A 13,322-nucleotide genomic window follows, 5' to 3' on the forward strand; every position below is an offset into this window, starting at 1 on the left:
GATTAAATTTTAAGTGCTCCTGACTAGAGAATACTATTCCATAAGCAAGGGGATTTTTTTTAATATCAAGTGGTTCTGATATTTAAAAAGTGACTATGCTTATATCTTTATGTATTAAGTTATATTAATTAATGCATTTATACATTAGTATATAAATGTTGGTTTTTTTTTTTTTTTTTTTTTGCTAAAAGTATTTTGTTTTGTTATGTGAAAATATAGCAATGCTGTTATGTATTTTGAATTGGATATGCATTATATAAAAAATTAACTTTTCGGTCCCATATTATCAAAATTAAATTGGATATACCAAAATTGATAATTAATAATAGTAAAACTGTTATTGGGACTGTGGAAATAGTATGCATGAACCATTCACTTCATATGGCGAGATGGCCATGTGGATGACTGTAATTTTTCCATTTCCTCCTTAACCCATTTTATATTCCTTTTCAAATTGCCTTTTGTTTTTTAAATATGGTTCTTTAGTTATAAGATCATACAAATTCAAATTTAGTAATTAACTAATAAAATTAGGATTTAACATTAATAAAAAAATAATAATAATAAAATAAAAAATAGGTGAACCAACTACTGCTGGCATGCCAAATTTCTAGTTAGCACCATTATGCCTGAATGCCTGAAATGTCTTCCAGTCAAGTTATAAATACACTAGCAAAAACAGATCCAAAAATAAATAGGATTTTGTCCAAAGCAAAACAATGTGCATATAATGTTTAATTGATAACTATTACAATAGCATCAATGCCACATATCTACAACACCAATCTGAAAATTAAGTTTATTCCATAAAAGCACATGAAACAAAATACACAAAGTTTACACACACTAAAAGGTACCCTTCTCTCCACTTTCCCCACACTTTTCTTCCCATATAAAAGTACAACTTTCACTTTAGTGAATAAAAATATTTGGAGTTTGTATATTTAGTAATTTAAACTCCTGTGATTCTGAATTTCATATAATAATAGCATGATTATTTTATAAAATAATCAGTTTTTATGATTTTAATTCCAAATGAAATAAATCACTTTCTGAATTCAAAGCATTAGCATTAGTAGTGGCAAATGATGCAAGAAAGCAAGCTTATACAGCATCGGCCATTCAGGGTAAGTTTTACTTCTATGGATGAAGGGATGGTTAAGTGGCAGGAGACAAAGAATTTTTTTTTTTTTTTTTTTTTGATTTTGATTTGGTAGTTGTTGGCGCATCGGCTTCTGTGGCCATATTGCACCTCCCAAGGTTTTAGCAGTACTTTGATCCAAGCCCGAGGCGGGAATCGAACCCGCGACCTTTGGGTTGCCGGGCAGGTACTTTACCCACTCGGCTAGCCCGGTCGGCAGGAGACAGAGTAGTTATAAATGGCCACTGTCCATAATAGGTTGATGTGATAAGTGAGGTATTACAGATTGATGTTGGGACTTATACTATTTTTAATATTCATTAATAATATTGATATAGTTATTTCAAGTTTGATGTCTAAGTTTGATGATACAAAGGTAAGCCTGGTGGTTAATGACAGTAATCAGAGTTGCTACATCAAGAAGATCTAAATAAACTAGGCACGGGGACTGAAAAGTGACCACTGAAGTTTAAATACATTGCTAAATTAGAAACCTCATTTTATGAAGGATATAGGTCTGTTGGAAAAGGTGGAGAGAAAAGCAACGAAGTTTAATTTGGGATAAAAAAAAAAAATAAAAAAAATATTCCAACCAAGAAAGACTTGAATTCTGTAACTTGTGGTCTCTGGAAACTATGCATTAGCTGGGTAACATAATTGAAGTGTATAAGGCTTTAATTTAAGATACATGAACTAAATGGTTATGGCATCTGTACTCTTTCGCAGTGGACTTCAACAGGACATAAATTTAAAAAGGATGGTTACATGTAAATTTGGAAATTTGCATTCTGCCAAAGAGTAATTGATTGTTGGAATAAACCTCCAACCTTTGTGTAAGCAGGGTGAGTGGTGTGGATAAATTTAAAATAGGTTTGGACAAGACAAATGAAGTGGCTTTTTTTTTCTCTCTCTCTCTTTTTATTTTTTTTTTAATGACATTAGATGCAGATGATATTTAAAACATTTGTAGATGACATGAAGGTTAGCGAAGTGTTTAATGACAGTAATCAAGGTATACTACAGCAACAAGATCTAGAAAAATTGGGCCGAGAAATGGCAGTTTAATGTTTACAATGCAAGGGTAGCAGTAATTCCAGAATAACTACCAACTGTGGTACTACACACTGAATGGTGTAAAATGAAAAAGACCTGAGGATAACTGCACAGTTAGATATGAAATTCTCTGAGCAGTATAGGCAGGCTGCCAGGACAACTAATGGGGTTTTGTCAATGATATACAGGAATTTTGCCAGTAGGGATAAGGATGTGATTATCCCACTGTATAACAATATACAGTGCAATGGTTAGACCACATCTTGAGTACTGCACACTGGTCTAGAGGCCTCATTTTAGGAAAATTGTGGATCTGTTGGAATGAGTTTAGGGAAGGACAACAAGATTAGTGAGAGAAACAAAAGGGTGCTCTTATCGAGAAAGGCTTCATTTCTGCAAATTGCAGCATCTGGAGACCAAGTACCCGCAAGGAGATCTGATTGCGGTGTTTGAAGGTTTGAATGGATTGAATAAGCTCAATGTTGATGGAATCCTTTCTCAGACTACATACACATGTTATAGGGCATAAATATTCAAATTGAGGAGGGATTGTTGCAGGATCGATGGGGGGGGGGGGTTAGTTTGCTTCAACTGGCAGGTAGTTGATTGCTGGAATAAGCTTCTGTCTAGTCTTATATAAATAGGTAGTTTGAATAAATTCAGGAAAGAACTAGACAGACTATTAAAAGGGATGTACTAGTGATATCGGAAATGTTTGTTTCTTTCTTTTTTTAGGCTGATGCTGTATAAACTTGCATTAATATTTATAGTTGAGAATAATGACCGACCGCTTCTGTAATGTTAAGTGATTCTTTTGGAGCTTTCGAGAACCATTTCGGGCTTTAATTTTATATTGGACAAATATAAAATTAGAGCCTGAATAGAACAGAGAGAAAGGAACTGCAGAATTATAGTTTCTTTTTCTTTTGAAGGACTATAGATAAATATTTACAGATGAGTGTTTTACATTACTTACTTTTCTGTTAAATGAATTTTGCTTTGCATGTTCCTAGTGTACTTCATTATTTCATGATGTTCATATTTAGGAGGAAATGTTTAGAGAAGAAGTGGAAATTGACCAGCGTGTTCATTCAAGGCTCATTGGTTCTCGGGGTCGCAATATACGCAAGATTATGGATCAATACAAGGTGGAAATACGTTTTCCTCGGCCTTCAGATGCAAATCCAAAACTTGTAGTGATTAGTGGCTCAGAAGATAATGTGCAGGATGCCAAAGATTATCTCTTAAACATGGAAGAGGAATATGTAAGTATTGGTAATTTTGTGCTATCTTTTTAGATTTTACTGAACTTTAATAAAGTCTGTACTTGTATTTTCAAATTGGAATTAAAAATATCAAGAGCAAGTATTTCTGATTTGTTGGTGTTTTTAAGCATCATTATTAATTATTGAATAAAGTGCATTTCATAACTGCCAGGATACACGTGTAGATCATTTCAAACCTTCATTCTGTTTGAGAATATACAAGGTAGTGGACAAAAATATATAATTTTTAAACTCAATCAATGCCTTTATTACAATTGAAAGTACATAAATGAAAAAAAAAAAAAAAAAAGGTCATCTAGCAGTACAGTTCCAGATTTTTATTTTTAAATGGATATGTTCAGCATAATCCAGTTTCCAGCAATAGGGATTATTGTTTTCAGTGACCTTTTCTAAGATTTCTCACGTTATGGCATCAATATCTTGAATAACAGCATATTTGCAGTCTCTATTTCTAGCAAGTGTAGAATTGTTGAAAACTCCCTTTCCTTCAAAACATTCCACAGAAAGTGACATGGTGACAAATCTAGGGATTGGGTGGCCAGAAAAGCTCTCCACAGAAACTAATGACATAACCATTCCATGTATAAGTTGGCATTGCGTGCCTTAGCACAGTGGTATGCAAACTTATTTCGCTCACGACCCCCTTTATTAAATATAAAATTGATCCATAAAATTGCCTTAGCACCATCCTTTTAAAACCATATTCCTTCTTGGTGGTTGCACTATCCAATTTCTGAACAATGAAATTTTTTCAACATGTTAGGGTGTACCTCAGAATTACACCAAAGAACTAACACTTGGTCGTTTTGCATCCTTATAGAAGTGTAGGTCCTCTATGAGGTATAGTAGTTTTGCCACTTGTCATTATTTGAAAAGGTCTGGGTTCAATTCCTGTTAATGACTGGAGGATTTTCTAATGTCCTCTTAGCTGATCTCAAATGGAGGGAGTACAGTACCCCACCCCATAGTTATGCTGGATTTTTCAGCTTGCACAACATAGAAATTAGCCCATGAACATACACTTCGGACATAATACACAGTTCAGCAATATGACTTAAACTGGTGATGTTGTTAAAAGCCAATAACCAATAAAAGTATAGCTCAATCCTTGTGTGAACTCCATGCCAAATGGTTATTTTTGGTAAGGGTACCTTGTAGTGTTCCTCTATTCCAAAAATTTTAAATTCTGTGTTGTTAACCCATGTAAATAAGAATAACATTCATCTGTGAAAAACACATCATCCAGAGTAACATCGTTGCACATTTTAGATATTACTTCACAAAAACTCCATTCATTTTCCATTGTTTTCCTTAATCGAAGGTGCCTCCGTAGCTAGGTGGGCAGGAGCAGCAGTGTGTAGCACCCGTTTCTTGATTAGACTTGGGTTCGAGCCCATGACCACCGCATATCCCCGGAGCAATATGGCCTTAGTTGCTAATGCTCCTAAAAACCAAAACAAAAACTTAATTGAAAGGTGTGAATTTTGTATGGAAAGAAGGGACAGTCAGCATGTTGGATCTTTTAAGTTCTCTTTGTTTCTAAAGCTGCCAATAGCTTCAGATGATTTTCTGTAGACTGTTTCTAATGGCAATCTGTACCTTTTCAATTGCTTCTGGTGTAATACAACTTGTTGGATGACTGTTTACAACAAATTTAAAGAAAAAGGGAACAACAGTTCCCTTTTTCTTTAAATTTGCTGGCCATCTTTTTAATTGTTGCAGACGTGGATGGGTATGTTCTCTCTCTGGAAACCTCTTTTGAAATGTCCATTTTTCAACAGCCAGAGATTTAGTTTCTATGATGTGTGGCACAGTGAATACCCCTATTCTTGTAAACTGATAAGCAACCAATTTAATTTCCCAAAAACAGAAAATTTTAACTACTGAATCAATTGGTGATATGCATATCCAAGTTGTACTGAAATTAGAGGCTGTATATGTCTCTAATTTCAGTACAGACTTTTACACACATTTTTTAAAATGTGATCCTTTTTTATGTTCCACCCTGTACTATAATTACATTTCAGGTTTGAAAGTTTTGCTTTGTTTCTGCAGTAGTTAAATTATGTATCTCAAAAGTGACGTATTCTTTTTATATTTGCATAATACTTATTGTTGTGCAGATGAAAAAGAACAGTGTGATAAATGAGATATATCTTTAATAAAAACAAGAAAAATAAAACATAAGCCAGTTTTATATGAAAAAATTTACAATGAAAACCACCTAATTTCAATACCATAATGTACCAAAATTTGTTATGGAATTATTCTCCAAAGAGTACAACAAAAATTTAAATAACATGTGATAACTGCTTAAAAAATTTTCTTGTGGAATTATATTCTGATTATTCCATAAATTTGTTCCACTAAAAAACAAAAGTAATATGAATGTTAAATTTTACAGCATGTATATAATAATTTTTTTTTTTTTTTTAATATTTCAATTAACAGATTCAAGATATAAGTGACAAACTCATGTTGCAGTCACTCAGTCGCCATGATTCTGATGAATACCGTCCGAGAGGGGGAGGAGAAAACAAAGGATTTGTAGTAAAGGGTGGGCCCTGGGAATCGCAACAACAAGCTCCTGACACCTCAAACACGCAAGAATTTCCATCTTTTGGCTCAGGAGATGTGCCTAAGCCGGTAATCTGGGGTCCTCGTCGTTAAGTTTTTTAAAAAAAAATAATAAAAAATTTTAAAAAAATGCCAAGGCACCAAAAAAAAAGTGCTACTTTGTGATAGAGCACATAGTGCCTCTGTTTGTTTCTGGCATTTCCTCTTAGTACCACACCCCTTTAGTATGATAACTTGAAGACATTTTCTTACTTTCACAAGGACAACTCTGAGGATGTCATGTATTTGTGTTTTTTGACCTTTTCATAATCTTCTTCTGTATTATAATCGTATAAGAAGTATTATTTCCAGTTTCTGAACTCTTATCAGAATCATGAAGTATCACAAAGGAGCCTGCCTAAAATGCATGCTAATTTTTGTTACCTCTACTTTTTTCTTTATTATCTCTTGAAATTAGTTTATAAGCAGTGTTCAAGAGAGAGAAACATGTGTAAGAATAGGTTATATTCTTATATATTGGCCAAGGTTATGAAAAGGTCAAAAGATGAATTGTGGTACTTGTTAATAAATACTAATCAAGAGTTCAAAAAAGATGTTTTAGAAGTGTGATCTAATCTTAAAGTTTGAGTTATTTGTGATTAAGGTTACCAGCACTACCATCTCTGGGCTCTGAAAATGATTCCGTGTAAATCATGAAATTCTATGTATATTTTATAAATTTTAGATTGAAATTCAGAGCTTCCTAGCAAATGGTTTCTCAAGATGGACATTTTGTCATTTGTGAATTTAAAAAAAAGTCTAACAGCTACTAATTACTTACCAATAATGTACATAGGGTGTGGACTTGAGAGGAAAGGTATATTGTTGCATATCAAGTAGCTTCCTTTTATGATGTGGAGGGGATGTTGAACTATGCAGAATCTTCCAGACCCTCATTTTGATGGTGCCAGTCACACAGAGAAAAAAAAAAAAAATAACTTTGTATATTCCTTAAATGTATTATATCTGAAAAAAAAAAAAATAATAAAATGAACTTTTGAAATATTTTAGCTCTTGTTTATTTCCTTATGTAGTGCCATCCCAAAACTGAGTCTTTCTTAGGCTATGCACACTTTAGTTCCAGTTCTATATCTCTTATACAAGTCCCCCTTAGAATTATACCACTACTCTTAATGTCTGTAAGTGCATGCCTTTGACTGAATTAATATATTTTGGTGAAATTTAAAATTTCATTTAATGAAAATAAACTTTTTAACTCTAGTGCCGAGAAAAGTTAGCCATAATATATAGCAAAATTTATAACTAAATTTAACATAAAAGTAAAATACCTTTCCATTTTATTTAATTTCTTTCATTTCAAATTATCAACACAAAATAATTAAACATAACAGAGTCATATTCAGTGGAGTTATCATGTTGAGTTGTTGTTTAATTACTGTACTGAATGGTGAGGAAGTAAGATTCTAAAGGTCCAAGTTGTGTGTCTATAGAGAGAGAGAGAGAGAGAGAGAGAGAGAGAAACTACATTTAAATCTCAAATTATGTATGATTTTAGTATCAGTATTAACAGTATAATACAAGGAAGCTATGTGCTTTTGCTGCATCAGCCAAAAAATAATTACTAATAAAATAAAATGACCATAGTTACTACATAGTTGAATTTCTTAGACAAACCAAAGTTTGTACATTGGCATCATCATTGTAACGTCTCATTGTCAAATCCTTCACAATGAGTTGCCCTCCTTATACTTCAAAATAGGTAATGCTTCCTATTAGAGACTACTGTTACTTATTTTCAGTTGAGTGCCACCATTCAGACAGTGCTGTTTCGAAGCTATTTCACTTCTCATCAGTGAGTAGTAGGTACCCAGAGGTGTAAGGGTTTCACAACCCAATTGTGACTTATTTATGCAATATGATAGAAGCCAAAGGTTTGCTTCTTAGACTAATATTTTATGGCAGAAAACCTCAAACTATTTAAAAGTTTGAGGCTTTCTGTCCTGAAATATCACATCTGGGTTGTCAAACCTTAAACCTGTGGATACCTACCCACTCGCTGATGAGAAGCCAAATAGCTTTGAAACAGTACTGTTTGAATGGTGGTACTCAACTGAAAATATATAACAGCAGTCTCCTAATAGGCAGCATTACTTATTTGAAGTTATAAGGAGGCAACTCATTGTGAAGAATTTCACAATGTGAAATGTTAATAATGATGTAAGTGCACTGAAGTCATAGTTTGAATTTTATATAGTTTGATGCTTTCAGCCCTAAAATATTATTAGTAAAATAAAATGAATAATAACCAACAATAATAACAAAAGAATAAAATAATAAAAAGCTAAAGGAAGGTATAAAAAATAAAGAAGATATATAAAAGGTAGATAAGAAAATAGACTAATTATATGCTTTCCTCTTCAAGTAGGTAACTATCTAGTTGACCTATTGAATTTATAGCCCCTAGTTCTGGAATCCTTTATAACAGTGAAAATTTTGCTTTCATTCATTTTACTATCTCCTCTCAGAGCCTTATTGACCTTGATCAGGCCACCCCAGAAGGTGCTTGGTTTCCCAGCTCTCTTCAACTTCGCAAATTATGGCCTTAGATGCCAATGCACCATAAAACAACAACACCCCAGCTTTGTAGCCCATATTAAGTCTTTCCTCTTACAGTCACCCTGTCGCTGATCTCACCATGCAGGTTGTCCATCTTTGGACCTTTTCAAGAAGCCCAATTTTTTTTTTTTTTTTTACATAAGGTTTCCATACTTGAACAGCATATTTCAAGTGCAATCTTATAGTTGCCTTATACAGTGGGATTATCATCCTATTTCTACAGGCATCCCATCTAGTTCAATAAATCACTGGATATCATGGACTTTCCTGGTGCCACCTGTTTATACTGTTCAGAGAACTTCACATCCATTTGTATCATGCTCCCAGATCCCTTTCTTCCTCTGTTTTTAAGTCTAAGTTATTTTGGGTTTGCTTTTCCCCAAGTGTAAGACCTTGCATTTGGCTGTATCAAAACATCTGCCACTTCTCTGACTATTCCTGAAGCCTGTTGAACTCATCCTGAAGGAGTGCTGGTTGGCACAGATCATTAGCAACTCTTCCAGACTTTATATCATCTGCAAATTTTGACACCACACACTATCCCTTCATTGATGTCATTTATAAAAATCAGAAACAGTGGTCCAAGAAGTGGGGAAGGAGACCCCATTCTGATATTACACCAATCTGAAGAAGATTCTGAGATAGATCTCAGAATCTTGCTGGTAATCCCAGCATGTTCCAGCTTATACAGTAACCTCTCAAGTTACTTTTTTTTGTTTCAAGCTTTTTAGGTGCATCTTGTGTAGCAGTATAAAAGCATTTATTAGTATTGCCTTTTTTTCATGCCTGTTAATGCATATCCTTCTGACTGAATGAATAGAGGGCAGGCCCTTACCGGTGAATTTCAGATAGCAGTGGGAAGTGAGCTCTTATGTGGAATTTTTAAATTTTGGAAAAATGAAACTTTATACATAACTGCTTTAAAAAAAAATAATTCATTCCTATTTTTACTTTATTTTCCTATACTAAGGATAACATTATCAGAATGAAATAATTTCTAAATAAAACCTATTGTGGTTTTTTTTTTTATTCTATAATATTCTTTAAATCTATTTGTATATCACTTGATTCGGTTTTATCATCTGGATTAAAATTCCAGGGAAATTCTTAAATTTCAGCTTTGGTAAGCCCCAATCAGACGAATGAGGTCCACGGGTGCAATCTCCTCCTCCAATTTTAATATCTATTTTTATGTTGCTATTATAAACCATGGCTATGGTTATTTGAAAAAAATAAATAAAATAAATAAGAGGTAGCATCATTAGAAGGTAAGACAGTTATTGTAAAATTACAGTGAACATAAGTTTGTAGGTGATGCTATAAGTCAAGCCATTGAGAAAAGCTGTTTGTGTATACATGCCAGTAGTGGCAGGGCACTGTGAGCCAGCACAGGCCTTGAGGCAAACAGCCTCACTGTACTTACCTGCCTTTCCCCGTAGGTGCCCCTGGACTACAATTCCAAGCCTCTTTCACAATATTTGCATCAAGGACAGCTGACCTGCCTCTCCCTTCCATTAATACTCCTGAGTGGCAGATATTTTGAATATCTAACCTAATTATCACATATCCACTAATCACATAGGAAATGTGGGTTTATGTTTATTCATATTTTTTAGAGATACAATATATCTCACTGTTTATATATAATTTTGAATGCTGAATAACAGTGTTGAGGTTTCACTCCTTTGCATGGGGTGCATCAAATGTACTTAGTTTTGACTGTTAAATAGTGTCTTGTGTCTCATTTCTTACAAAAATGCAGATAACATGCAGATAAACTGATAACATGTTTGCTGTCCTGCTGATACAAAGAATGAAATCTAAGTTTATGGCCATCTAACTGATGTAAATTTTTCACTAAACTTAATTTTTGTAACAAAATTTACAAATAAACTGTAAACATGCAATGAGTAAATTGCGTACTCAAAATATTGTGCCAATTTTGCATATATGAAAGGTACTCTGCATGGTAATGTGGCAGACAGCTTGTCCAGCAAACCACTCTTTGTAAAGGAGCAGGCTGATCAGTCTTGAGCAGATGTCATATTACTAAACATGTGGTTGTCCATAGATTGGAGAAAGTTCAAAGCATTGAGGACTGGTACCAGAAACACAAGGTGAGGCACACCTATGACAGCAATCTTTAATGAACACATGCCTTCGGCTGGCAGCACAAAGGTTGATGTGAAAAACTGATAGCACTTATTGCCTTCACCTGATATCACAGGAAAGATTGCTTGAATTGGACATAGGCAGTAGTATGGCCATCTAACTGATGTAAATTTTTCACTAAATTTAATTTTTTATTTCCATCAAAATTTACAAATAAACCGTAAACATACAAAGTTTACAGGACCAAACAGGGACCAAAATCAACAGCATCCAATGGGTTATTTACACATCTATATTTACTATTTAATGCAGGTGAAGTACACTCATCTGATTTAATCAACGACGGAGAGAAGGACAGGGCATGATGGCAAGGCTTCATACGTCAACCCTTGCAATAGCAGAACAATGAAAAATTATGATAATGACCAAAACTTTATCCACTAGTGAAATTAAACTGAGCAACTGAAGTTACCGGAAAGTATGTAACTTAGCAAAGTTAAGAATTAAATTTACAAATATTGCTGAAATTAATTTCACAAAATTACCGAAAATACGATTTAAAGATTACAGAAAAATTTAAACAAAAAATTTGTCCATGGGCACCTGATCTTAATCCCCTTTTAGTCAGGGGTGGACCGTCCTGAGGGTGCCAGGGTTGATTGCACTGCACCTGAGCACTAACGTTCAAGAGGTTTGTTTGTTTGGTTGGTAGGAGCATTAGCAACTAAGGCCATATTGCTCCGGGAATATGTGGTGGTCATTCCCTGACCTTTCCGCATCCTCCGTATTTGGTGGTGACGGGCTCAAACCCTGGTCTAATCAAGAAGCATGTGCTACGCACTGTTGCTCCTTCCCACCTGGCTACGGAGGCGCCTCAAGAGGTGCTGAAAACCTGAAACTTACATAAACATGAAGAAAATTTTAAAGGGCGGTGCCAAATTGATATTTGCACCCAGGCGCCATATTCCCTAGGAACTCCCCTACCTTTAGTTAATTTGCTGTAGCCAACTTAAAACACATCTGCTCTCTTTGAATGCCTACAGTAGAATGAAATACCATATCAATTTTTGCATTTCTAGGCACTGCATGTTTTTCTTATGCTTGCGTGTTTACAAATATGAGTACTGTATATCGAATCCCATTAATGCAGCGAAAAATTTTTATCATCTTTTTTCACAAAGTATCTGAGTTAGGTTTTGTTTATCGCTAAAGTTAGGGGTTTTTTCGTCTAGAAAACAAATCGACCACAGAATACAATTAATTTACAGACACAATACAAGGACATCTCATACTAAGGCTATGAGGTGTCTATCTGTATACTGTGTCTGTAAATTGCATGTTGTTGCTGTGGCGCTTAATACCACACACACAAACACTTGAACATGCGTCTTCTGAAATTTTAAGCACTATGTTTTTTGACATCTTACTGAAAGACATTGTTAATTAGCTTTGCACCACACAAATAAGATGAAACTATCACATGTTGTACAACATGGCGCTGTTATTCCGCATTCCTATATTGCAACGTAGACTAGAACACCTGGCGGCCAATTCATTAACAAGAAAGGTAGAAATTCGCAGAACTTTTAAAAAAGTAAATAAATTTGATTATGACATAGGTTTTATTGGGAAAATAAAAATTACGTTACGACGGTGAAATGGAGAAGATACAAAGCCAAATCGAATCAAAAAGACGGATTCTCTGGTGTAAGATTTGGCAGTTATGATTTAATATAACAATTGTTATAGGTCCATTTTATATTTTAATAGACGTTGATATGTTATAGGGTCTCCTTTGGCTTATAATGCAGCACATGGTCTTTTATGAGAGTTGATGGAAACATTTCTCCATTCCTCCAGCAAAACAGTTTTAAATTGACTGTTGTTGTTTGCTTTTGTGTCAGAGCAACTGTCATGAGGCATCAGTACATTGTCTGTAAAACGTGTGACTGTTTTATACTCGAAAATTTTTCATCCTGCAAATCAAGCAAACTGTAGTTTCTCAGAGGAGAACCGTGAAGCCTTCGCCCAAGACCAATTAAGTTCACTATGGTGTAAAACGTCTATAAAAATTCTTCCTGTCCTTGACGGATTCGAACCAAGGCTTTCTTTATATGTTATGGATGGCCAGAGATCATAGCCACTGTGCTATCCATGAAGGCTTTTAATTAGATAATGTTGTGTCGTGGATAGAATCGCTGTCCTCCCCAAATCGAGTGGAAAAGAAAGACCTGAATTAGAGTCCCATCGATGACGTGAGGGATTGTTATGGGCCTTTTTCAAAACGTAGTTTAGTCGCTCTCAGGTTCTCGTGGATTTTTTCCCGGAAACTTGGGTTTTTCGTCCAGAAAACAGAAAATCGACTACAGAATACATGCAATTTACAAAGAGTATATACGGAACAATATGGCCTTAGTCACTGATGCTCCTAAAACCTTATTACAATAACAACAACGTTGGCATCCAGGACGATCCCGCACATCTTTCCATATTCATCCACAATAGTGCTACTCGACTCAAACGTGCGGGGGAAGCCC

General features: G+C 34.6%; 1 protein-coding gene across 1 annotated transcript in view; it reads left to right on the forward strand.

The window, feature by feature from the left end:
* Nucleotides 1-7,041, forward strand: part of Dp1 (satellite-binding protein 1 Dp1) — a 189,693-nt gene extending 182,652 nt beyond the window's left edge. Inside the window, exons 22-23 of the mRNA XM_090372689.1 lie at nucleotides 3,241-3,459; nucleotides 5,932-7,041. Of these exons, the coding sequence (XP_090228815.1) occupies nucleotides 3,241-3,459; nucleotides 5,932-6,150 (438 nt within the window). The 3' untranslated portion in view covers nucleotides 6,151-7,041. The remainder of the gene's footprint in view (nucleotides 1-3,240; nucleotides 3,460-5,931) is intronic.
* Nucleotides 7,042-13,322: the final 6,281 nt, after the last annotated feature.

Source organism: Mastigoproctus giganteus, chromosome 4, assembly GCF_048544385.1.
Source record: "Mastigoproctus giganteus isolate SK-2022 chromosome 4, ASM4854438v1, whole genome shotgun sequence".
NCBI lineage: Eukaryota > Metazoa > Arthropoda > Arachnida > Uropygi > Thelyphonidae > Mastigoproctus > Mastigoproctus giganteus.